General features: G+C 35.9%; 2 protein-coding genes, 1 long non-coding RNA gene and 2 other non-coding genes across 7 annotated transcripts in view; 2 read left to right on the top strand and 3 right to left on the bottom strand.

Annotated features, from left to right (window-relative positions):
- Positions 1-1295: 1295 nt before the first annotated feature.
- trnai-uau (transfer RNA isoleucine (anticodon UAU)) lies at positions 1296-1389 on the bottom strand. Its single transcript has 2 exons — positions 1352-1389; positions 1296-1331 (listed from the first exon to the last, which is right to left on the bottom strand). It is a non-coding gene; the product is annotated as a tRNA-Ile (tRNA).
- Positions 1390-1943: 554 nt separating this feature from the next.
- cnpy4 (canopy FGF signaling regulator 4) lies at positions 1944-7003 on the bottom strand. Of its 2 annotated transcripts, XM_056462765.1 has the most exons (7): positions 6825-7003; positions 6537-6663; positions 5043-5139; positions 4795-4917; positions 4157-4274; positions 3418-3558; positions 1944-2449 (listed from the first exon to the last, which is right to left on the bottom strand). In XM_056462765.1, the coding sequence occupies exons 1-6, from the start codon at positions 6907-6909 to the stop codon at positions 3455-3457; spliced, it is 654 nt and encodes a 217-aa protein (XP_056318740.1). In that variant the 5' UTR covers positions 6910-7003; the 3' UTR covers positions 1944-2449; positions 3418-3454. The 2 variants fall into 2 exon arrangements, with proteins under 2 accessions (XP_056318740.1, XP_056318739.1); XM_056462764.1 differs by lacking the exon at positions 1944-2449 and having other exon boundaries at positions 2872-3558.
- Positions 7004-9601: 2598 nt separating this feature from the next.
- LOC130231790 (calpain-5-like) overlaps positions 9602-24954 on the top strand; it is an 81363-nt gene continuing 66010 nt past the window's right edge. The window contains exons 1-8 of one of the 2 annotated variants that reach the window (XM_056461210.1): positions 9602-9742; positions 12653-12701; positions 12784-13047; positions 18232-18397; positions 19041-19172; positions 20343-20554; positions 22162-22354; positions 22495-22688. In XM_056461210.1, the coding sequence (XP_056317185.1) occupies positions 18233-18397; positions 19041-19172; positions 20343-20554; positions 22162-22354; positions 22495-22688 (896 nt within the window). In that variant the 5' untranslated portion in view covers positions 9602-9742; positions 12653-12701; positions 12784-13047; position 18232. The remainder of the gene's footprint in view (positions 9743-12652; positions 12702-12783; positions 13048-18231; positions 18398-19040; positions 19173-20342; positions 20555-22161; positions 22355-22494; positions 22689-24954) is intronic. The other variant, XM_056461209.1, reaches the window with a different exon arrangement.
- Positions 9969-12817, bottom strand: LOC130231792 (uncharacterized). The gene is made up of 3 exons (XR_008838071.1): positions 12791-12817; positions 11507-11567; positions 9969-9980 (listed from the first exon to the last, which is right to left on the bottom strand). It is a non-coding gene; the product is annotated as an uncharacterized LOC130231792 (long non-coding RNA).
- Positions 24375-24470, top strand: trnai-uau (transfer RNA isoleucine (anticodon UAU)). The gene is made up of 2 exons: positions 24375-24414; positions 24435-24470. It is a non-coding gene; the product is annotated as a tRNA-Ile (tRNA).

Consider the following 24954-nt stretch of genomic DNA (forward strand, 5'->3'; position numbering starts at 1 on the left):
GTTAAATGTCACTTTAAGCTGTATAGAAGTATCTTGAAAAATATCTAGTAAAATATTATGTACTGTCATCATGGCAAAGATATAATAAATCAGTTATTAAATGTGTTGAAAAAATCTCTCCGTTAAACAGAAATTGGGGAAAAAAATAAACAGGGGGGCTAATAATTCAGGGTGTTTAATAATTCTGACTTCAACTGTATATATTAATGCCGGTAGAGCATTTGGTAGAGGTTGATATTTTAGAAATTATGGGTTGAAAAAAATGCACGTTAGGAGTTAAAAAATGTAATCCAAATTGTTTTTCTTGCTGGGACAGTTAAAGGGTTAACATAAGAAATCAAAACTCTTCACATTAGTAAATATTTAAACTATTATAAACTGTCTAAAACGTAATATTGTAAATTTAATGGTGTAGAAATTCAATTTCAAAATCACCCTAATTTTCTGTAAATGGTTTCAAATGCCAATCCACATGTCATTTAATGCATACACTTTCTGACATTTAATTTACATTTAAATGTAAATTAAGGAATCAATATTAACCCCCTATAGTTACAAATGCATATAAAAAGAGGCAGCCCTCTCACCTTTTTTGTGCAGTACAGAATGAGTTATAAGTGCAGGAGTAAATGGCCAAGAACAAAAGCACAGTACTGGAGGCAAGTCATGTGTGATTAATAATGTTTAGAAGAATGTGTAGTAAAGTTAATGACTGTAATTGGTCATTGAAGTCATTAGCTGCTGGCCCTGCTTTGTAAGTGGGAATTTAAGAAGTTTATTAAACAAACCCACATTAGGAAAACAGAGCGTGAAATCAAGTAATAAAAAGTGCATCTGAAAGATTTAAAAACAAAGTCTACTTGTAAAATTTGAGACATCAGAAAAAAAAACACAGACACACACACATATAATAGAAAAAGTATAATATAATAATAGTTTCATTTAATAGTTTTGTTGTACACAAGAAGAAATTGAGTCTGAGACAGTGAGTGTGTGTGTCTATTTATATGTATAAAATGAATATAAAATGTATGTATTTTAGCTTTAATAGAGTATTTCTAAGGTCTCAAATTTGTGTGTGTGTGTGTGTATGTTTGTGTATATGTCTGTATTAATGGTCAGAATAAAAAGGATTATAAATCAGACACCAATTTTTTTCAATAAGATTGAATGTCCGATTAGTATAACCATATCACTGTTAACAAGACAAATGTCTTGTGTATAACATACTAGGACCACTATCGGCAACATCCTTTTGGATTAACTTCAACACAGAATGAAATTAGGGCTAAAACTGCTCCAGGTGAGGCTCGAACTCACAACCTCGGCATTGCTTTGCATTGTACTGTCTTATAAGTACCGCGCGCTAACCGATTGCGCCACTGGAGCGTATCTCTGTTTACAACACTGTTTATTTAGGCGGAATCCATCCATCCCATTGTTACAGTGATAAAATAAAGCTGGTGTTTCTATAGCTTAAAAATGTAATGTTACACTGATCTCCAGGTTCTACGGAAGTGATGCTGTCAATTAACTTTAGTTGGATTCAAAAACAGTTTATACATTGAGTTTCAGCTTATTAATTGGCCTAGGCTATTTGTGAATGGATACAGTAGGTTTCTTAGTTTGGTTTACCACCAGTTGAGCTGTACCGCCCCCTTGTGGCGTCTAATCTTTCTTAGATCGTGGCATTTTCCTGCTATTTTTAAAACCCTTATTTAGAAGCAAACTAGTGGTCAATGAGGCACTGAATTTGATGTTTTTTTTTTTTAATTGTTACAGATAGAAGCATCAATACACTTTTCATATGTTTAGCCATAGCATAAATTACAGTTCATGTACATCGTATTAGCCTGTCAACAAGAAAATATCTTAAACAATAAATAAATAAATATATATATATATTTATTTATTTATTTAGTTGCCATTTTCTAAAACAACCAAAGGATGTTGCTTTTCTCAATATGCAAAAAACTAATTATGTCGCATACTTTTAACAGCTCTGGAAAAATTTCTAAAGTTTTTTTTTTTTCATTTAAATGTATTACGTCGGCGCAATAGCCCAGTGGTTAGCGAGCATTTCAGGGCATCCTGAGTTCGAATCCCGGCTTAATGAGGGTGACGCAGTGGCGCAGTAGGTAGTGCTGTCACAGCAAGAAGGTCGCTGGTTCGAGCCTCGGCTGGGTCAGTTGGCGTTTCTGTGTGGAGTTTGCATGTTCTCCCTGCATTCCCGTGGGTTTCCTCTGGGTGCTCCGTTTTCCCCCAAAGACATGGGGTACAGGTAAATTGGGTAGGTTAAATTGTCCGTAGTGTATGAATGTGAATGAGTGTGTATGTATGTTTCCCAGAGATGGGTTGCAGCTGGAAGGGCATCCACTGGTAAAACATGTACTGGATAAGTTGGCGGTTCATTCAGCTGTGCCGACCCCGGATTAATAAAGGGACTAAGCTGACAAGAGAATGAATAAATGTATTACCACTTAAATATCTCATTGGAAATATGAAAAAGTTGCAGTAAACCTTATAATGATAAGATGAAAGATTATTGATCATATGCATACTTAAGTGTTTTCTTGCACCTGAACACTTATGTTTAATTACGTTTTGACTTGTAACCTGGTAAACCTCGTAATTTGGACATAAGTGATAACACGTGAAGAGCATGATTACTTTGCAATGTACTTTTACATAAGAACTGCACACTGACCAATTGCACCACTAGAGCCTTGCGTTCAATTTATAAAGGCTCATTGACAGATGGTCAATAGTTAATTTGACAGGATCGACTTTAGTCTGTCAAACTACATCAAACACACACGCACACGCGCGCACGCACACGCGCGCACGCACACGCGCGCACGCACACACACACACACACACACACACACACACACACACACACACACACACACACACACACACACACACACACACACACACACACACACACACACACACACACAAATTAAGAAAAGAAGCAGATGGTTTATGAAACAATGCATTATTTAAAAGGATTACTGTACATATATCAAGCAGATAAAACATATTCTGAAAGTACCCCAAATACAAAATTCTAAAACCATCTGTTTGCTTCAGGCACAGTTGTGCAGTAATGATAAATACTAATACAATTCCCAATCTGATCTAGAAGTAAAAAACACTGGTAGTGTTTGGATGTGCTATTACACATCTGCATAAGGCAACAAACAATAAAAGGCAGTTTGCTGGGAACACTGCATAAAATTAGCAATTCAAAATGTCAGCATCGATAAAAAAAGAGGTAAAATACCAAGGAATCTTCGCATCCCATTATTTTGTAAATGTAACAGATTTGGAAAGTTTTCAGTAAGCAAAACATTTACACTCAAATAGATGTGCTTTTTGGTTCCAATGCAGCTTTGTGCAAAGATGGCATACTGGTTGTGTGCATTCTTCAGCCATCATGGTTCTGCTTTCACAACTCTCCTGCATCATGGGTCTCTTTTCCATCCTTCCCTTCACTTTCCTCTTCAGATCCCTTCATTCCCATGTCACCTTTCCATATCTCAGTAAGACACTCTAAAAGACATAGGAAAATTTAAAATAGTGGCTTAATATGTTTGTCAGGAAGGACTGGGTAACAAATCTGTATATTTAAAAAAGCAATATTAAAGAGACGTGTAGATCCTGTTTCCACCTGATATTAACAATAATTTTAAGAGTTTCAATCAAAAGTGGTCAGCAGCTGAGATGCATTACAATTTCCACCTGGAGTTAACATCCATTTTCAGTGATCCAATCACAATTGGTCAACAAAGACGCATTACTTTTTCAGCCTGGTGCTAACATGCATTCAAACGAGTCCCTCGTGACCACTTGTGTTAAGATTTTGTCAAGACCTGTCCCTCTTAGTCATGCTCTACATAATTTTCAAGGAACACTCAGTGCTACCCATGAGTATTACTGAATGAAGAAATCCATACAGTATGAAAGCAATCTGATTTAATGCATCTTCAAATATGTCTGCAAGGGGTCAGAAAAGAACAAGCTCAAAACTGGAATTAGGCAGTTGTGGCCTAATGGTGAGGCACAAATGCAGAGCACACATTTTGAGTATGGTTAACCCCTTCTTGGCTTCTTAATACCAGGTCTAATCAGGGTTGAAGTGTATTTATACCTTGGTCTGAGTCTTTCAGGACATGGGCTTCACAGAAGAATCTTTCCAGTCCTTTGTCTTGATGATGAAAATACCAGTCCTCCACAACCTCTTCATGCTCTTCCAACATGGTCTCACACTTTAAAATAAACATAAGATGATGTAAAAATATAAACTTTAATATTTACATTTTACCACATGGACCCAAAAAGACATTTACAAGTTTTCATTTCTCAGTCTTCAGTTGTTTTTTTACAGTAACAGCTTTAGAATATTCTTTCATTCATTTCCCTTAGGCTTAGTACCCTATTTATCAGCGGTCACCACAGCAGAATGAACCACCAACTTATCCAGCATATGTTTTACACAGCAGATGCCCTTCCAGCTGCAACCCAGTACTGGGAAACACCCACACACACTCATTCACAGACATACACTACGGTCAATTTAGTTTATTTAATTCACCTATACCGCATGTCTTTGGACTATGGGGGAAAGTGGAGCACCTGGAGGAAACCCAACTGACCCAACCAGGACTCGAACCAGCTATCTTTTTGTTGGGGCAACAGTGCTAACCACTGAGCCATCGTGTCACCCCTGAAGATGCATTTTGTTCTTTGAAATCCATTTGTGCTTCTCTGTTTGTTAACGTATATTACCTGTCTCTTCAGTTCTGCCACTTCCACTGTTGGTTCATCCCACAGTTCATATGGAACACCCAGTTCCACCTTTACACCTTTTTCCACCAGGTTCTTTAGCGTGTTCATAGTTTGACTAGTGCCCTGACAAACACAGTGATGTAAAAATCAACCAACAATAGTCTGCAAACACACACACACATTTTATGTTCTGGCTTACTTTCGTGAAAGGGAAGGATGAGAAAAACGAGCTTAGGTGAGCTCAATACCTTAGCATATCGAAGGCTTCCTGGTCTCTCAGCATGCACCTTATACTGTAAAATTCTTTCACAGATGTTGTCCATGGCTTCAGTGAGTCGCATCTCTCTGGAAACAAATAAATCGTAATTATGGCAACATGGGGAGGATACCGATAGAGTTAGACTTTCCCTAACATTATTCCCCTCTTTTTCTTATAGGGACATTCTAAAATGCTTAACGTGAAAAATGCTTAACATGGCTCAATGTACCCAACAATCAGTCAGAGAAACCCAAATTTCTGTCAAACTTTACTTGTAATTAACCGTAACATATATATATATATATATATAGAGAGAGAGAGAGAGAGAGAGAGAGAGAGAGAGAAATACAAATTCCCAATTCCAAAAAGTCCCAATTCCATAGATTAAGTGGAAAAACATCACTTTAAGCATTTTCTCCCATTAAAGACCATTATAAAAGGAAAAAGCTTAACATGGCTTAATGTACCTCAACAACAAGCGTGGAAAATCAAATTGTTATCAAATTTTACTTGTTATTAGCACTAACTACTAGACAAAGTATGAGCCCCGTTCCACAGCTAAAGTGAACAATATTGTGTTAAGTGGTTTCCCCTATGTTGTTGTGGGAATGTCAATGACATGCACAAGTGCCTTCCTTTGACAGCAAGGGATAATCTATTATAAATAAAATTAGATTTGTAAACAAAATTTGCCTTTTTAACAATTGGTTTCCCTCAGTTGTTGTAAAGTTATGACAAGCTTTTACTTTTATGGACCTTAATTGGGGAGAAAATGTTTAACATGATATTGTTCACTTCATCTATGGTATTATGGCCTGTTCTTTTGACATTAGTCAGTGTTAACCACAAGTAAAGTTTGACAGAAATTTGGGTTCCCTTAGAATGGACTTTTACAGGGAGAATGCTTAAAGCCATATTGTTTACTAGATATACTAAAATAAAGCTTGCTCTTTTAACAGCAGAAAGTGTTTATTGAGGATATTTTTATAGAAATGCGATCGTCTCCAGATGTTAAGTTAAATCACATCAAGCTTTTATAATGAACCTCAATGGAGATAAAATGCTTAATGTGACATTATTCACTTCATCCACAGAATCAGGGCTTGATCTTTTCCTAGAAGTTACTGTTAATTAAAGAGAAATTTCATAGATTTTTGGTGTGCCCAGCTTGTTGACACACGGTAAGCCATGTTAAGCTTTTTCCTCACTACAAATTAGAGCTCATTCTTTTGACATCAGAAAATGTTAGTCATGAGTAAAATTTGACTAACCTTTTTCCTTATAAACGGACTTAAATGGGGGAGAAAACGCTTACCGTGATGTTTTTCACCTTATCTATAGAATTGGGACTCGTTTTTTTCTCTGGTTGATTTTTAGGTGCATTAAGCCTTTTCCCCCATGTTAGGCGTTTTAGAATGTCCCTTCCTTTGTTTCTCATTACTACAGAACTACCCGTCCTAGCCCGCATGCTGTAATTACTTACGAAGTGTTGTATTTGATTTTGCGCCTGCGCTTGCCAGTGTCCAAAACTTCTCCTAGCTCCAGAACTTCCTTCGAGCGGCCAGTTTTTTCTAAGGCGTCCTGCAACTCCACCGTCAGTAATTTGCAAACTATTAAAAACACATTTTTAAAATATTAATAACGCTGTAACTGTTTTAGTAAAAAACTATTAGTATTTTGTAGAAGTAATATGCTATATATCTGTTTATTTCCCAGGAGAGTTTATTTTATTTAACATCTGAGGGTTAAAGTTGTACTTTTTGTTTCTTACCCTCGCATTTATTCGGTAATCGCTCCTCTTGGTTGGCCAAGACGAGGCTAAACATATAAAACAAGAAAACAGCAAACATTTCCATATTGACCACAAACTTATACTAACAGTAGGAGTTTGTATCAAAGCCACATCTACATGCTTGACAATGGTAACTTCAGGCTAGTGGAAGTGAGCATGCGCGCTGCCAAGTCGACGCTAAGAAATGTAAACAGAAAACGCGTTATCGATTTAGGCACAACTAATCGAAAGCGCAACGCATTGATCTTAGTTCAAGAAGCCCCGCATGCATGTATCAAAAAGAAAGTATCTGCTTGTCAAAGTAATGAAAGACGTTAAAAAATCGGGGAAATATATCCAAGAAGACGGTACATTTAGAAAAACGATGTTAATTCATGTTTCTTTTAGCCGTTTTTGTTCATGGTGATTATGCTCAGACAGTCACTATAAGGAAAGGGAAGTAAATAGAAAGATATTTTTCGATTTAATGTGACACGAGTACAGCTGTAATGTTTACATAAGTAGCGGCAGTTTCACTGAGAAATATTTTTAAATACACATTTGAAAAATAAAGATTTTGTAGACAAGAAACATTGACTGCAGTTTTAATATTATATTATTTTATTTCATTTTCCTTCAGCTTAGTCCCTTTATTCATCAGGGGTCGCCACAGTAGAATGAATTGCCAACTATTCCAACATATGTTTTTACACAGCATATGCCCTTCTAGCTGCTACCCAGTACTGGGAAACATCCATACACATTCAGTCACACACATACACTACGTCAATTTAGTTCCTTCAATTAACCTATAGCACATGTCTTTGGGGTAAACCGGAGCACCCCAGAGGAAACCCACGTGAACACGGGGCGAACATGCAAACTCAACACAGAAATGTGAACTGACCCAGCCGGGGCTTGAACCACTAACCTTCTTGCTGTGAGGCGATCATGCTACCCACTGCGTCACCATGACACCCACTTATATTATATTATATTATATTATATTATATTATATTATATTATATTATATTATATTATATTATATTATATTATATTATTTTATATTATAATATATTATATTAAACACTGCATTATATTATTAGACTAAATTATCTGTTGAAATTAGGCAACACAGTGGCGCAGTAGGTAGTGCTGTTGCCTCACAGCAAGAAGGGTCGCTGGCTTGAGCCTCGTCTGGGTCAGTTGGCATTTCTGTGTGGAGTTTGCATGTTCTCCCTATGTTTGCGTGGGTTTCCTCTGTGTGCTCCAGTTTCCCCCACAGTCCAAAGACATGCAGGACAGGTGAATTGGATAGGCTAAATTGTCTGTAGTGTGTGTGGATGTTTCCCAGAGATGGGTTGTGGCTGGAAGGGCATCAGCTGTGTAAAACGAGCTGAATAAGTTGGCGGTTCATTCCGCTGTGGTGACCCTGGGTTAATAAAGGGACTAAGCTGAAAAAAATGAATGAATGTATTGAAACTGTCCGTAAACTATTTCACTTTATCCCACCCAAAATAAGTGTTATGCAAAACAACATGAATGCAGTTTTGTACATTATGCCTAAAATTGTACGTACAGAGTAATTAAAGACACCTAATAAAGTGAAGCCTGTTTTTGTTTGTTGTCATTATTACTATTATTAATTATAATAATTGTAATAATATTGCTGTTATTTTAATATTGTTTAATATAAAATATTTTAATTCTATAGTTGTTATATATTTTATTATTACGCTGTTAAAAATAGTTTGTTAACAGTTTCTCATATTTTGTTTCATTGTCCCCCCCCCCCTTTTTTTTTCACTTTTGAATTGCATTAGGGGAGATTAATCTCTACAGCTCTGACACCCTTTGATATTGAAAAGTTTATCAAAGTCATTTATCATTTTGTGTTAGAATTTAGAAGTTATACAGTGTATAGTCTGGGTTGATCATGCAAATTAAAATTTATACAGGGCAAAACTGGCAATGAGCTGAAAGGGTCTTTTGTGTTATATTACGGCCTAATTTCTATACATATTAGTTCTTATGCAATATATTCTTTCAAATATCAAATAATTTAAATACGAGTCATTTTGTTAAGCTTAAAAATTTTAAACATGAAAAATTAAAAGAGAAAAAATCAAGTGCAATTAGAGAGTGTAAATAAAAAGAAATGACCTGTATATTAAAAACATAATTTTACACTGTGTGTGTATATATTATTATTATTATTATTATTATTATTATTTTTATTATTATTATTATTATCATGAAATATAATTAATACAGTTACAGTAATATATAATTAGCACAGTTAACCAAATTAATTGATTAATCAACAATAAGTGCTTTAAAATTATCCTTTTGCTAAGGTTTAACACTCACCAATCCAAACGTTATAAAACTATCAATAACTATAGAGCTTTTTAGCTGTCTGACAAAGCAATGTCTATGAGAACTTTTGTCCCACCTAACTCTTTGTGTCCTTGAGTGATTTGAACAGGTTTAAAGTTTAAGTGATGTGTATTTATAACAGTGACATGTAGATTGCATTAACTCAGCTGGCTGGCACTCACTTTTCAAGTCTTTCTGTCATCTGTAAAAACCATTTGGAAAAGTTACAAAGATATATTTTTTGTATTTGTATGTCTCAAGTACATTGTTTTATTTGGATTAGCTTTTTGTTGAGAGGTAAAGTTTGTGTGTCTTCACAGGGGAGACTGGTCGCATTACGCAGCCATCAGGATTCAGGTGTCAGAGCCACGCGTTTATTGACAGCCGATATGGTATGATGAACCTTCTGGTGGCTGTGCATGGGAGGGGGTTGAAAAGTAAAGCAGAGAGACTGATGTGGGAGATGACAAATCCAGACAGAGGAGAAGTACTACATGAGAAATTGGAAATACCCAGAGTGAAGAAGAACAGGCCAAACCGTGAGTGAGACTGTGGGTGATTATGCGCATGAATGCACTTGTGTGCGGGGGGAGCTGCATGTCTAATTAAGGGTCTTGGAAAAGAGGAAAAGCCCATGTGTTAATGTGAGAGCGAGAGACACAGGAAGACAGCATTGAGGGGGACAGGTGGCCATGAGAAAGGAGCTGTACTCAGCTGATTCCTACCAGCTTTTAGGGTCAAACTGGGGGCGTGGCCTAGAAAACGGTGGAAATAAGGCTGAAAAAAGAAAGACATGTTTCAGAAGAAAGTATAAAAAGACAACTTCTTCCTTTATTGGTGTCTGTGGTTTAATGAAGAATCGCTAACATCTTTGGATTCATTTTAATGCACAAAACGATCTTTTTGGTGGAAGAAAAGGCTTCTTAAATGCGCTACTGAATTAAAAAAGATTAAAAGAATAAATAAGAATAAAAAAGATTATAAAAATGCTTTATTTAAAACACATTATTTTTACAGCCCCATTAGACTTACGTATGCATCTTTGCATCTACTTGAGACTGCTTAATATCTGCTACCACCTAGGCATGGGACGATTACCGTTTTCAAGGTATACCACGGTTTGAAAAAGTCAGGTTTTAGAACCGTCAAAATTTTCTGTTATGCGGTTCCTAAGGTATGTGTAAGATTTTTTTATTTCATTTTTTTAAGAACAACTGTATCTTCAGCAGAAAAGATATTCAAAGATGCCTTTTTTAATTGTAAAAAAATCTTCTTTTTAAATAAATGAAGACAGCAAGGGTCAATAAATAATTTAGCCTGACATGTTTACTGTTCCAAAAAAACTATAAATATTTCTTAAAATAAAGTATATTGTGTTTAAAAGGGAAAAATGTTTTATTTTTTTACCCAGACATTTAAAAAGAATATATTTTAGAGCAGTAATCACAATACCGTGAAACCATGATATTTTATCCAAGGTTATTATACTGTCAGAATCTTATACCGGCCCATGCCTACTACCATCTACTGTATATGCGTTTTGCCATTCATTTACACGTTTACAGTGTTTTGGGGATGATTTAAATTCATGTTTGGTAAACAATCCCATTATAATCGCTGTAAAACAACCTGAGATGTGATTTTGTTAAAGCGGGAATGTCTTGTGCATAACATGTTGCTTTTAGTCTTTTTCATGGATCTATGATTTTGATTTTGAGTTTTGATAGTGTTGCCATCTGTCCTCAAAACTTTTCAGTATAATGAAGGAAATACGTTTTTGTATATATCTAATTTTTAGTACAACATTGTAACTTACTCTACAGTTTTAAAATCAAATGATCTCAAAGAGGTTATTGCAGCAATTTAATAGATTGACAATTTTTTGTTTTCTAAACAATCATTCAGTTAACAGTTCATAAAAGAAACATTTATTTCTTAGAATTTCGAAAGAACCTTTATTTTAAAAAGTATACTGTAGGTAACTTTACAAGTGCATGAATATATACTCAGAACTTTTAGTTCAAGTATTGAGTTCTACAGTCTTCTAGTACTGTAATGCTCTAATGAGAGTTCACATATATTTATTTATTTAGCAGATATTTTTATCCAATTGCAGCATACAAATTAGGATTACTTACTTACTTACTTGCTTCCAGGGCCGTTTTATGTTGAAGTTGATATTTAGCCGCACCATGTTATAGTGTTTCATAACATCAAATTTTTATGAGGTGGGTCGTTAGCCCAACGCTCAACCTTCAACCTGGAGGACCAGAACATACACACATACATACACTTTTGCTTACCCAATTCAGCTATAGGGCATGTCTTTGGACTTGTAGACTTTGGACTTGTGGACTTTGGAATCTGGAGCACCCAGAGGAAACCAATGCAAACACGTGAGAACATGCAAACTCCATGCCTAAATTCTAATTGACCCAGTCAAGACTCCAATCAGCTCGAACCTTTTGTTGTTAGGTGACAGCGCTACCCACTGCGCCACTGTGCCGCCCAAAAATTAGGATTACAATGAATAATTCAGCATAAAGAGGCATTAAACAAACAAAAACTAAAACACGAGAACTAATTGTTTTGTTATACAAACCTTTGAGAGACTTTGTTTAGAATATACAGTCATTCAATAGTTCAAGCTAGGACAGGACAAATGAAAGCACAGGTTTTTTTTTTTAATGGAGTGATGTTGATTTTAGAATATCAGTTATAAACCAAACTATTATTTCCTGTGGTTAAACATCAGATGCTACTTGCATTAAGGTTTTCTGCAGCCGAGGTTTTAAAATAAAATACACTGTATTTGCTTGCCTTTAGCTTTGGTAATCAGGCTCAGAACATTTATCAGGATTTATGTCTTTTGGCCATTTAAAATGTTTACATTTGTGCATTTCCTTCAGTAAAGTGCACAAGGAAGAGATGATTTTTCAGCTGTATCTTGAACATTATCAGGGATTCTGTATCCTGAAAAGTTTTGGGAAGATAATCCCAAGGCTCAGCTAATTTAGTAGACATTTAGTTGATAGTTACAGTATCAGCAGAATGTTTTAAAGAGACAATCAAAATCCTTCTTTTGTAGCATCACTAAAAAAACCTTATATATTTAATATAATGTAAAACCTTATATACTTAATATACTTACAGTATATTACACTGTTTATACTTTTTGTGCTAAATATTTTATGCACAGATGTAGGCAAGTGACACTTGTTGGCTTAATAGGAAAGCTTTGGTTTCATTGTAAGCAAGAAGACTCTCTGTGTGTGTGTGTGTGTGTGTGTGTGTGTGTGTGTGTGTGTGTGTGTGTGTGTGTGTGTGTGCGTGTGCGTGTGTGTGTGCGTGTGTGTGTGTGTGTGTGTGTGTGCGTGTGTGTGTGTATGCACGTCCTCTTGTCTCAGTGTCAGCAATTGTTTTTTTTATGTCACTGTGTTATCATTTAGACTGGCTGGACAGATGGAGTTTCATCCACAAACAGCAGTCCATGTGCAGGTAGGCACACTTGACATATACGACATTACATGTATCAAGGATTACTTGAATATTATATTTTAAATACAAATAAATGTCAAAGCGTTTACCTGTGTAGAAGACCCAAGGAGACCCACACCTATTCTACCAGACTAAAGCCGGTTGTCACAGCGACGTCAAACAGAAAGAGAACACCTGCTGCGGCGATCATGTTAAGTCAGACACATGGACACTACTGCAGAATGACTGAAGACCAGCAGCTTATATATATATCACCTCATACAAATAACAACCTTACCTGAAAAAGCCATTAGGGATACACATCCACCAGGATTATATTGCACAAAAGGCAAAGCCAAAATCTAAGGTAAGTGTTGTATCATTTCTACATTCATTCATTCATTTGTTCGTTCATTTAATATTTAGATGGCAAAAGAAATTTTGATCACACTTTATTTTAATGTACAATTTACACAATTAACAAACCATTAACTAAGACATTTAGCTCAATAAACTACTCATTAGCTGTTATTAATATTTAGTAAGGTAGTAGTTGGAATGGGATGTAAAATAAGATCATACTTTATAAGTGGTAATTAACAGTTAATATCTTAATAGGCAGGTAATAAGCCAGTAGTAAATGGTGTGGATTGTTACATAAAGGTGTTGTTTGTAAGATTGACACTCAGCAGTTGAACTTTTTCACTCGGCCGCTCCTCCGATGACTCCACGCAAATGCTGGTTGCCAGATTGACGACACTGACTGGAGTGAGTGTGCCTGATTAAACGTAACCTAAGACTATAGAATACACAAGACATGTCACTCGTATCTATTTGAATGGGGAAAAAAGTGTAACAATCAACATGGTGAATGCCTTCTAGTACTGGAGCCAATCATTGATCGCTATAGACGAATGATACTCTGGGGGAGGGGCTCGAACCAGACGTGAGTTTCTGCAGATTTTGTGTGATACGAACATTTAGAAATGAAACTAAAGACAGTTGTTGTTTAATATTATTGGTGATTCCTTAAATGAAATTCAATGGTAAACGACGACACGTGATAAAAAGAATCTTTTTTATGTTAAAAGAAGTTTTTGTAATAACCATCACCTGAAATTGATATTTTAGAAGTGGTTTCTAGGCCTATTTCTCACGGCTGTATAACAGCATAAAACTGCTATGACAATGATCACCTCAGATACTGATTATGTTCTTTAGTCAGTGTTACAATTGTGAGTTTGAATACCATTTTACATGACATGTATTGCCATAATGAAAGCAGCAGCATATAGTTAACCTCAGATCTTGAACATAAAATATAAATTCAACTTAGTTTGAAATTGATTGATAGAACTGGCTCAGTGCAAATCAACAAATATCAGTCACTTAGCATGTATTTTTAATAATGTTAAGGAGGTTTAATATGTATCAATTAGATTCTAAATCTTATTTCTTTGGAGTGCAGTGCAAAGCACTATTCTTAGTTTTTTTGATAGATCTGGTATTTACAGTTTTTCTCAGTGGCTTTGGTGCATTTCTCACAACACTATTTACATTTGCACAACAGTTAATGCATTTCTCAAAACAGTTAGTACAAACTGCAAAACTTAGTTGATAACCTGCAAAAGCGTGTCGCTTGCTCAAAATGGATAGCTCATTCCTCAAAAGCAAGTATTCATGTCAATGAAAGTGTCAGTGTCATCAAGATGAAAAGTCCTGACACGACTGTTTATGAACAAGATAGTCAAATGGCTTTATCATGTTTTCATTAGGACAGTTTACTCTGTACATTTATTCTGTACAATGTGTGACACCTGTACAAAAAAGTGACACCTCCTGAAAATGCTCAAGACAGCACTATATATTATTTGCACATCCATTTGAAAACCACAATAAAGTTAGACATCACTGCATTTAGTGAGGTGTCTGAGTACAAGACACTGAATATGTATGTTTCACTTTTTTCTTCATAGGCTCTTTACAATTCTAATTTATTAACAGCATTGTGCAAAAGAATAAATACACCCTTATTTACAACAAACATACACTTCCTTTGGCTAGAACTGTGCACAACTGTAGTGCAATAGTGCAGTACATATTGGAACTGAACCTACAACATTCATAGGTCTGTAAATCATTCATCAAATTGTTCAATTTAGAAGACATTTTCAGAAAAAAAATATTTAATTTTTTTTATAAAATTTGCTTGACAGATTTTGACAACTAGTTCAACATTTTTATATGTAGTGACTCAAGTAATGAAATGAGAAATATTAATTTTATATGGAATGACTATTCAGCATTCACAGGTTTAGTTAATTTTAACTGACATGACATAAGCAAATGATAATGTTATAAAACAGCAGAGAGTTGTATGAAAGCAACTGATGCATGTCCAAAAGCATTTGCAATTTGTTGGAAGGAATAAGAAACTGCTACTATGATGTGCACAAATGACTAATTGTTTTGAGAAATGCATTAACTGTTGTGCAAATGTTAATAGTGTTGTGAGAAATGCACCAATATCACTGAGAAAAACTGTAAAGGTTTCTGCCATGTTGTGTTGTGTTGTTAGGACAAGGTGTTACAATGTCACCTGCTCAGCTAATATTTATGTTTGCAATATTTATATTATTTGCTAATTAAAACACCTTGTGTGGCCTTTATAACAAGTTTTGGAGGCTGCTACCATCCTTCAGAGTTTGCAATTTTGCCCACACCCACAAAGTGATGCAGCTATTAGGGCTGAAATTAAATACGCTGTGTTTTCCACCAAGCAACCTGAAGTGCTGAAATGAATTTAAGAGAAAAAACAAAGACAGACGTTCCGGTACTTAACACACATTTTCATAAGAGAAGAACTGACTTTACCATTGTTTTTCAGATAAACATGTTCACTTAGCATGTTTTGTAAATATCAGCAAACAAATTATGTTTTTTTAATGCTTTAGAGGAGTCGGAAACTTACACAGAGCACCTTTAAACTAAAGTGGTGACAAAATGTTTAATTGTTCATACAGTGTTGTCTATAAATAGTAAAATAAGTATTGAACACTTCATTACTTTTCTCAGAAAACATATTTCTAAAGGTGCTGTTAACTTGGAATTTTCTCCAGATGCCATTAACCACCATGTATTATTCTATTCGTACATAGAAAAACGAATAGGTTTAGAATGTAACTAATGTGTAATGAAATGGAATGACAAAATAAAAAATCTTGAACACATGAAATAAAGATGTAAAATGTCCAGACAGCAGCGAAAATCTTGTCAGTGTAAATGAATATTAGTTGCTTTAGTCTCAACACTTACACAACCAGATGAAACCAGGGTGGACATTTCAGCAAGACAATAAACTAAAAGACAGCCAATGAAACTCTCAATTGTTTTAAGAAGAAAATAAAGCTGCTATAATGGCCCTGCCAATCCCCTTGAAACCGATAGAAAATAACAACTAAAGAGCAGAGTTGATAGAAAAGACCCACAGAACCGATTCAAGATTTTTAGATTGTTGAAGTCTGGGTGAAAATAAAAAAAGTTGGGAATATTAATTTGTCGCAATTTATTTAATTTTTATATGTATTAAACATTTTATAAATAATTCCAGTTGCTCTAGAAAATAAGATTTTATTTGCTAATATAATTTTAAAATCTAAAAAGGCTGAAATAGTGTGATATCCAAAGGTCAAGGGATGATGATTTGTAAAATGTTTTTACAAATGATGTTGTTCTGATTTTTGAGAATTGAGAACCATTCTTTGTTTTAATGTGTCTTTGTTTCAGATTTCAGATTTACTGAAATAAGGTCTTTGAAAAGATTCAGTCCTGTTGTGAAAGTTCTAAAGTTAAAAACAATTGCCTTAACAAGGACCCAATTGCCTTACAATTGGCCTCCATATGTGAATCATTAAAATAACTACCACATTTCCTGACAACCCCACTGTCAAGCATAATTATCCTGCTTGTGAATTTGAGGTGAAAATGTGCCCAAAGAATTGTGGTAAAGTTGACTTTAAGCCATAATTCAAAAACACATGTGATAGGACTATTAAATACTTGCCAACCTTCTTACATACAGTTCTACGTTGCAGAGATTGGTCATTTAGTTTAGCGGAAGCAGGTATGCAGATTTAACAAGAATGAGACCAAATGCAGACTCAAATTTACATTGAAATAGCTTGAGAACAAATGGGGAATGTTCTGCATGGGCCAGTCAAAACCCTGATCTCAGTCCAACTGATGATCTGTGACACATTTTGAAAATTACATCAGTGTTATCTTACTAACCAGAACAATCTGTGCTGCCAGCCAGCAGAGACAAACAGGCAAAAATCAACCCTAAACAGCGTGTTCTGAACGCAGCTCCACCAATTATGTTTTGCATTATGAATATTGTAGGTTAATTGTTGTTTTTCCAATAAACTATATTTAAACAAGATTTTCTAAAGTCATTAAATCAATTAAATCTGTCTTGATAATTTAATAATTGATATATATATATATATATATATATATATATATATATATATATATATATATATATATATATATATATATATATATATATATATATATATATATATATATATATATATATATATAATTATTATTATTTTTTTTTTAATATATATATAATAATAACTCTGGTCCATTTAGCAGATTTTCCTCAAAGCCAGTCATGCAGGGCAAGTGTGGGTGTGTCTGGTATGTTCACACAACTTGGATTCACTCTGCATACACAGACACACACACGCAAAACCACTAACTCAACATATAAGCACTCATAGGTGGCTTATACAAGCACACTCAGTTGGCCACTGGCCTACCCCTGTGCCCCTTGCCAGACCCCCAATAGCTAAACTGTCCCCTAAATCAAATGTCTTCACACATACACACACTTTCTCTCTGACACAAACATGCACACACACACACACTTTTTATTTACAGACTTGATTTCAATTTGACATATTCAATCACTCTTAAACCCTGATCCCAAACGTCTCGTCAACTTTCCCTCTAAACATATTTTATTTTGATGTTTTTACACACAGAGAGACTCCTGACACTTTAACCTCTCCAGGGCATGTCTAAGCCTTCTCCATTTGCAAGGGAAACTACACCGTCGGCAAATACACCGTTACCCAATCATCCTTGAAACTGAAGCTAAACTCGCGGGTTCAGAACAACACTCAACATTGTGCTTTACAGACCTTGCTGTATCTGGACAAAGGCATCACATAAATACCAGAAGCTTTCGTTTTAATTACTAGGATATATATAAATATACTTTTTAATCATTATTTTCTGAACTGGCACGTGCTAGTGTCATATGATTTTCAGTTTTATTTTATACAATCAGTGAAAAAATGTTATGTGAACATTTATCTCATGTTGATCTTTTATTATTCTGTGAATTATAGCACTGTCAGTATTATTTATTTTATATCATTTCTGAATAATCATCTACATAGGTTGATTTTGAAATGCAATTTCAGAACTCAGATCACCCATCTCTTCTTTATCCTCCTTTTCTCACATCTTTGTGCAGCATGCCAGAGAAAGTCTACAGGTTTCAAGGTCAGTGTTATCATAAGCTGAAAAGATCATGTCTGAGGCGAGGGGCTCTTTTCCAAGATCCACTCTTTCCTCCTTCAGCCGAGTCGCTCTTCTACAAAAGGACGCCCCCTCCAGGACTGACATGGAAGAGACCCAGCGTACGAGTCTCCTTTTTTGACTGTGCTAGTGCAAATAGTTAATTTAATCAAAATTTGGGAGTATCACACTACTATACAATATTTAGCTTTTGAATATCAGTAGAGTGGATGTACCTCAGTGACTCTTCTGTTTCTAAATGTGTCTGCACTGTCAGCAGCATAAGAGATATGTTTAATTAAAGGCCTTTCTGCCAGCTGCAAGGCGTCGGGAACCTGACTCCTTGTAGAGTACGTGTGTCACGTGTATGGCTCCAAATGAAAAAGATTACCAGCATATTATGCTGCATTTACACATGCTATTCTGATTGAACTTAACAAACAAACCATCCACAGAACAATTAAAGAAGCAATATGTTGATAATTTCACAGAAGTCTATAAAAGCAGAAATTATAAATTAGGGAAAATATTAATGAAACATTAGTGTTTTCCATTGTTATTGACATCTAAAGAGCAACCTGTCTATTTATGAATGGCAAAAATCGTTCAATCCTATAATGAGAAATAAAATATTGTTTGTTATTAGAATTTCATAATGTTTCATGTTAATTAAAAAGATTGCATATTTATTGTTCTTTAAATTGTTTTAATAGATTGACCTAACCATAAACACAAACAATAAAAGCTCTTCTGTCTTCCACCCAGGAACTGTGTAAAGACCCCCGACTCTTTGTGGATGGAATCAGCACAAGGGATCTGCACCAGGGCAGTCTGGGTAACTGCTGGATGGTGGCAGCCACGTCGTGTTTAGCTGCAGAATCCTCGCTCTGGAAGAAGGTCAGTATTTTGGAAAATAGGAGATTATGAAAAATAACCATTAAGTAGCTGTTCTGTGGGCGAAAACAAACTAGTATTAGCAATAAATAAAGTGCACCTAATAAAATGGCCGGTGAGTGTGCATGTGTATAGTGTTTTCTCTAGGATTTTTTCCAGCTGTGGCGGCAGGCCTTTTTTACACGGATCTACCAACTACCTGTGGCGTTATTTCAATGACAAATGTCGTGAGCGCAGTATTACGAGTCGAGATCGCATTTATGTAATAGCCTACGAGCATGCGAATCTCTTTGCTTGCTTGCCGATTTCCTCTGCTCGTGCACAAAGCTTCTTGCACGCTCTCAAATGCGCGCTGCTCAAGCGCACAGTGTTGCCAGATTGGGCAGTTTCGGTTTTGAATTTATTTTTGTGGGTAAAAAGTGACATAGGCGGGTAGTGAAAATTTGGGCGGTTTTGCAACGGCGTGCCCGCCAGCCCCGGTTTGCCCTCATAAACCTGTTTTGATCTCCAAAAGAGATGCCAAAGCCTTCGTTCTTGGCTTACATATGCTTAGAACAGTGTATAAAAGCTTGTGATCTCGACAGCTTTTGGACTGGAAACAATCAGCATCATCTGGCAACACTGAGCACAGATCTTCTTGTGCGCTCTCAAATAAACGCTGCTGAAGTGTGATTTAGTGCGTTTATGTAACGAGTTTGTCTCCAGCATTTATTAGATTTGCTAGGAATATTTATGAATGTCTCCAATAGACCTACAGAGCGGTATTAATGCATCCTGAAGTAAAGTGAAACACCTATACGTCGTGTTTGCTGGCCTCATGGACCTATCAGTCAGTCAGTCAGCACGTAACCTTAAAGGGTTAAACAAATGACGCACAGCACTACTATAATGGGTTACAGAAAAGTTCACGCGGTTATAATTCACTTACCCTTTAATACGTTTTGGTGCGATTATCATCCGCTATTACAAAAATAAAATGTTTTGAATGAGAAGCTGTAATGTAGCCATGGCGGGATGAATTTTGGCGTGGTGCCTCGCCATGGAAGAATGACAAGGTGAAAAACACCCTCTTCAAAAATGATTAGAAAAGTTACAGACCCTAAGCTTGTTGATCATTAGTTTGTTTACTAATTGCGCAAATATCGCAGTTCTTTTCTGTTGTCCCTTATTTAGGTGATCCCAGACCACACTGAACAGGAGTGGCACCCAAAGCGGCCAGATCTATATGCAGGAATATTTCACTTCCGTTTCTGGCGACTGGGCCAGTGGACAGATGTTGTAGTAGATGATCGCTTGCCGGTCAGCGGGGATGGGACACTGCTCTTCTGTCGGTCTGCAACACCACGAGAATTCTGGAGCGCTTTGCTGGAGAAAGCCTATGCCAAGTAAAACATTTGTCAAATATACTCTTAAAGGGGTAGTTCACCCAAAAATTAAAATGCTGTTATTAATTACTCACCTTCATGTTGTTCCAAACCCCTGAGATCTTGTTTGTTTTTGGGAAAACAAATGAAAATATTTTAGATGAAATCTAACAGGTCCCTCATCTTCCATAGACAACAATAGTCCTGGCATATTCAAAGTCCTAACAAATACAAAAAAACATCCTCAAAACAGACAGTGGTTAAATGGAAATATAATGCAGCTTCAAGTATATTTTTGTGGAAACATAAAACAAAAATGACTTATTGAACTTTTCAGTATAGGGTGCGTGTTCCAATCAGAAGTTGTGTGTGAGTATCCCCCACATTATTGTACAGTGCTCCAGAACGCATGCCCTATACCAACACTGAGGGGAAGAACCTGTTGAGTAAAGTCACTATTTGTCTCTATATAATAATTATATGATAATATATAAAATATATATTTTTTTATTTTTACTTATAAAAATAAGAAGATCAATTTTAAAATAAAGAAGGTAAAGAAATAAATTTTGATTTCGACTTTAAAGGTTCTTTATTGAACCACTGATGTCAAATAAAAACCAAGCTGAGCTCATAAAAACAAATGGTACTCTTTGTTATAGCCCCAGGATCTAGTGTGTTCTTATTCTAAAAAAAACACTAAGTAAATAATATTAATTATTATTATTATTATTATCATCATTATTATTATTATTACGTAGCTCTGAAACAATCATCCAAACCAGGAGCTGCTCGGAAATGGCTTTCTTTGCTCAGCTTCAGTTGCACAGCAGATGTAATTTTACAGGCATATTATTATTATTATTATTATTCATTTTCTTTTCGGCTTAGTCTCTTTATATTATTATTAATATTATTATTATTATCATCATGATATATGTCTTGCATGGAAGCAGTCGTGCATACCAGGTTCTGCTCGAAAATGGCTATCTTTGCCCAGCATCAGCAGCAAGATGTTCGACAGCGAACTATGACCTTATTTTAATTACAAATGTGTAATAATACCCATAATTTACGTTTTTATTTAATATATGCATACGCAATGAATGATCATGATCAAATGATAGAATATGTAATTAAATAATAATAATTAAAAGCCTCATCCGCAAAGGACTTTTATTTTGAGGGCGACGTCACAATCTCAGATTTGGTTGGCTAATCAGAAAAAACGGGTGTTTCATGACCGCCTACATGTGGATAATGAATTTTAAAGTTGTTTATCTGTTTTCCTACCTTAAACCAAAAACACAAAAATCGAGCCAAAATCCCTTTTTTTTCTCGTTTTTTTTTTTAGCAAAAGAAAAATCGAAAAATGGCTGTTTTCTTAGTTTTCCTTTTTTTTGATGGATATGGAATGGATGGAAGATACCCTTATTATCAATAAATGATGTGATTGAATAAATAGTTTGCCATTTTGAAAGTATGCTTACATACGTTGGCTAAATTCCATTTTCTATTTCCAAGAAGTTCTGTCACAAAAACAACTTCCTCATATGTGTGAACATACCTAGCAATAAAGCTTTTTCTAATTCTGATTCAAATTAATATTCTCTCTCTGTCTTTCTCAGGCTAAATGGGTGTTATGAGGCTCTGGAGGGAGGGAATACAGCAGAAGCTCTCGTTGATTTTACTGGTGGCGTCTCTGAACCATTGACTCTGAATCAGGAAGAGCTGATTCAGCACGCTGACCAGAGAAAAATACTGTTCCAGACACTAGCCCATGCACACAGCCATAAAGCACTCATCACCTGCTCAATTCGGGTAAGAAAACATGAGGAAAACACTTTTTGAAGTAACACTTTGTAAATCCTAGATAAATATAAATGAACGACAATGACATATTCAGTCACACAACTCTTATGTTTACTCATTTTATTTGTAGACATTTTTGTGTGTTACAGCCAGCAGAAGGAGAGGCCTTAGAATCAGTTTTGGACTGTGGACTGATAAAAGGTCATGCATATGGTGTGACTGCTGTCAAAAAACTGCGTATGTCAGAGACTCTGCATAGCATGTGTAATGCATCTCGTCTGTACATGGTGCGAATAAGGAACCCTTGGGGCACAACAGACTGGACAGGACCTTGGGGTCTAGGGTGAGTTCATTTGTATTTATTTCTCTCAGAATCCCAAAAATATTGACGATTCTGTTATAAGACAAAAATTTTAACAAACGTTCAAGTTGAGAAGAGAGTTTGAGGGCTTGTGTACTTAATGCACATGGTCTCTATGCTAGAAATAAAGCATTCCAATAAAAGAAGACTTTACGTGTTAACATAAACATTATTAACGTAACTTCTATACTAATCTAATACACTTGAACTAAAACATGCACATCTTCCACAGTTTCAGGCAAATGTTAACTGAATCAAGAATGTGGCTGAGAATCACTGCATTATTTGAATAGGCTATACTGATCACCTGTAGTGGCACAATCGGTACTTATAAGACAGTAAAAGGCTTTGCAGTGCTAAGATTTTGGCTTCGAGCCTCACCTGGAGTATGGTTTTAAGATACGGAAGACAAGTGGGGTGAAAGTCAGGATTGTTCAGAGTTGGTTGTGGAGGCCAACCAACCTGCAGATTGTACCATCTATGCTAATCTTTTACACCTGAACTAAAACATTAAGGTCTCTGAAAACTTTTAAACCAGTTATCGAAATCAGGAATGTTTTTAGGAATCACTCCATTGTTTAAGAACACTACATGCAACAGCTCCAGTGGTGCAATTGGTCAGTGTGTGGTACTTATAAGACAGGACAATGCTTTGCGATGCTGAAATTGTGAGTTCGAGCCTCACCTGGAGCATGGTTTTAAGATAAAGAAGTCAAGTGGGTTGAAAGTCAGGATTGACCAGAGTTGGTTGTGGAGGCCAATCAACCTGCAGATTGTACCGTCTGTACTATTTTTCCCCCTGAACTAAAACATCAAGGTGGCCTGCTGTAATTATAAGACAGTACAATGCTTAGCAACGCAGAGGTTGTGAGTTTGACCCTCACTTGGAGTGTTGGCTTTAGATAAAGAAGACAAGGTTGAAAGTCAGGATTGTCAAGAGTTGGTTGTGGAGGGCAACCAACTTGCAGATTGTGCCATCTATGCTAGTCTATTACACCTGAACTAAAACAACAATCACTCTGAAAGCTTTTAAGCTAATATTAGCTGAATCAGGAATGGTTTTAGGATTCACTGCATTGTTTGAAAACAAGATATGCCACATCTCCAGTGGCACAATTGGTCAACGCGAGATACTTATAAGACAGTACAATGCTTAAAAATGCAGAAGTTGTGATTTGAAACCTCAGCTGGAGCATAGTCTTTAGATAAAGAAGACAAGTGGGGTGAAAACTAGTGCTGTCCAGAGTAAATTGTGGAGGGCAACAAACCTGCTGATTGTATCTTCTATGCTAACCAACCTCCAAATTGTACCATCTATACTATTTTAGGAATCACTGCACTGCTTGAAAAGACTTTTTGCAACAGCTCAAGTAGCGCAATCTGTCAGCGTGCAGTACTTATAAGACTGTACAATGCTTAACAATGCCGAGGTTGTGAGTTAGAGCCTCCCAGGGAGCATGGTCTTAAGATGAAGAAGACAAGTAGGTTGAAAGTCAGCATTGTCAAGAGTTGGTTGTGGAGGGCAACCAACCTGCAAATTGTACCATATATGCTAGTCTTTTACACCTGAAGTAAAACAACAATATCTCCCAAAGCTTTTATAAGCCAATGTTTCTGGATCAGATTGTTTTTAGGAATCACTGCATTGTCTGAAATACTATAGCGACAGCTCCAGTGGGCGCAATCGGTCAGCAGCGCGGTACTTATAAGACAGTACAATGCTTAGCAATGCCGAGGTTGTGAGTTCGAGCCTCACCTGGAGCATGGTTTTAAGATAAAGAAGTCAAGTGGGTTGAAAATCAGGATTAACCAAAGTTGTTGTGGAGGGCTACCAAACTGCAGATTGTACATCTATGCTAAACCTTTACACCTGAACTAAAACAACAATGACTCTGAAGCTTTTAAGCCAATAATTATCTGGATCAAGCTTGTTTTTAGGAATCACTGCATTGTCTGAAACTACTATAAGCGACAGCTCCAGTGGTGCAATCGTCAGCCGCGTACTTTAAGACAGTACAATGCTTAGCAATGCCGAGTTGTGAGTTCGAGCCTCACCTGGAGCATGGGTTTAAGATAAGAAGTCAAGTGGGTTGAAAATCAGATTAACCAAAGTTTGGTTGTGGAGGGCTACCAAACTGCAGATTGTACCATCTATGCTAATCCTTTACACCTGAAGCTAAAACAACAATGACTCTGAAAGCTTTTAAGCCAATGTTTTCTGGATCAATGATTGTTTTAGGAATCACTG

This window comes from Danio aesculapii, chromosome 7 (genome assembly GCF_903798145.1).
Source record: "Danio aesculapii chromosome 7, fDanAes4.1, whole genome shotgun sequence".
Classification (NCBI taxonomy): domain Eukaryota; kingdom Metazoa; phylum Chordata; class Actinopteri; order Cypriniformes; family Danionidae; genus Danio; species Danio aesculapii.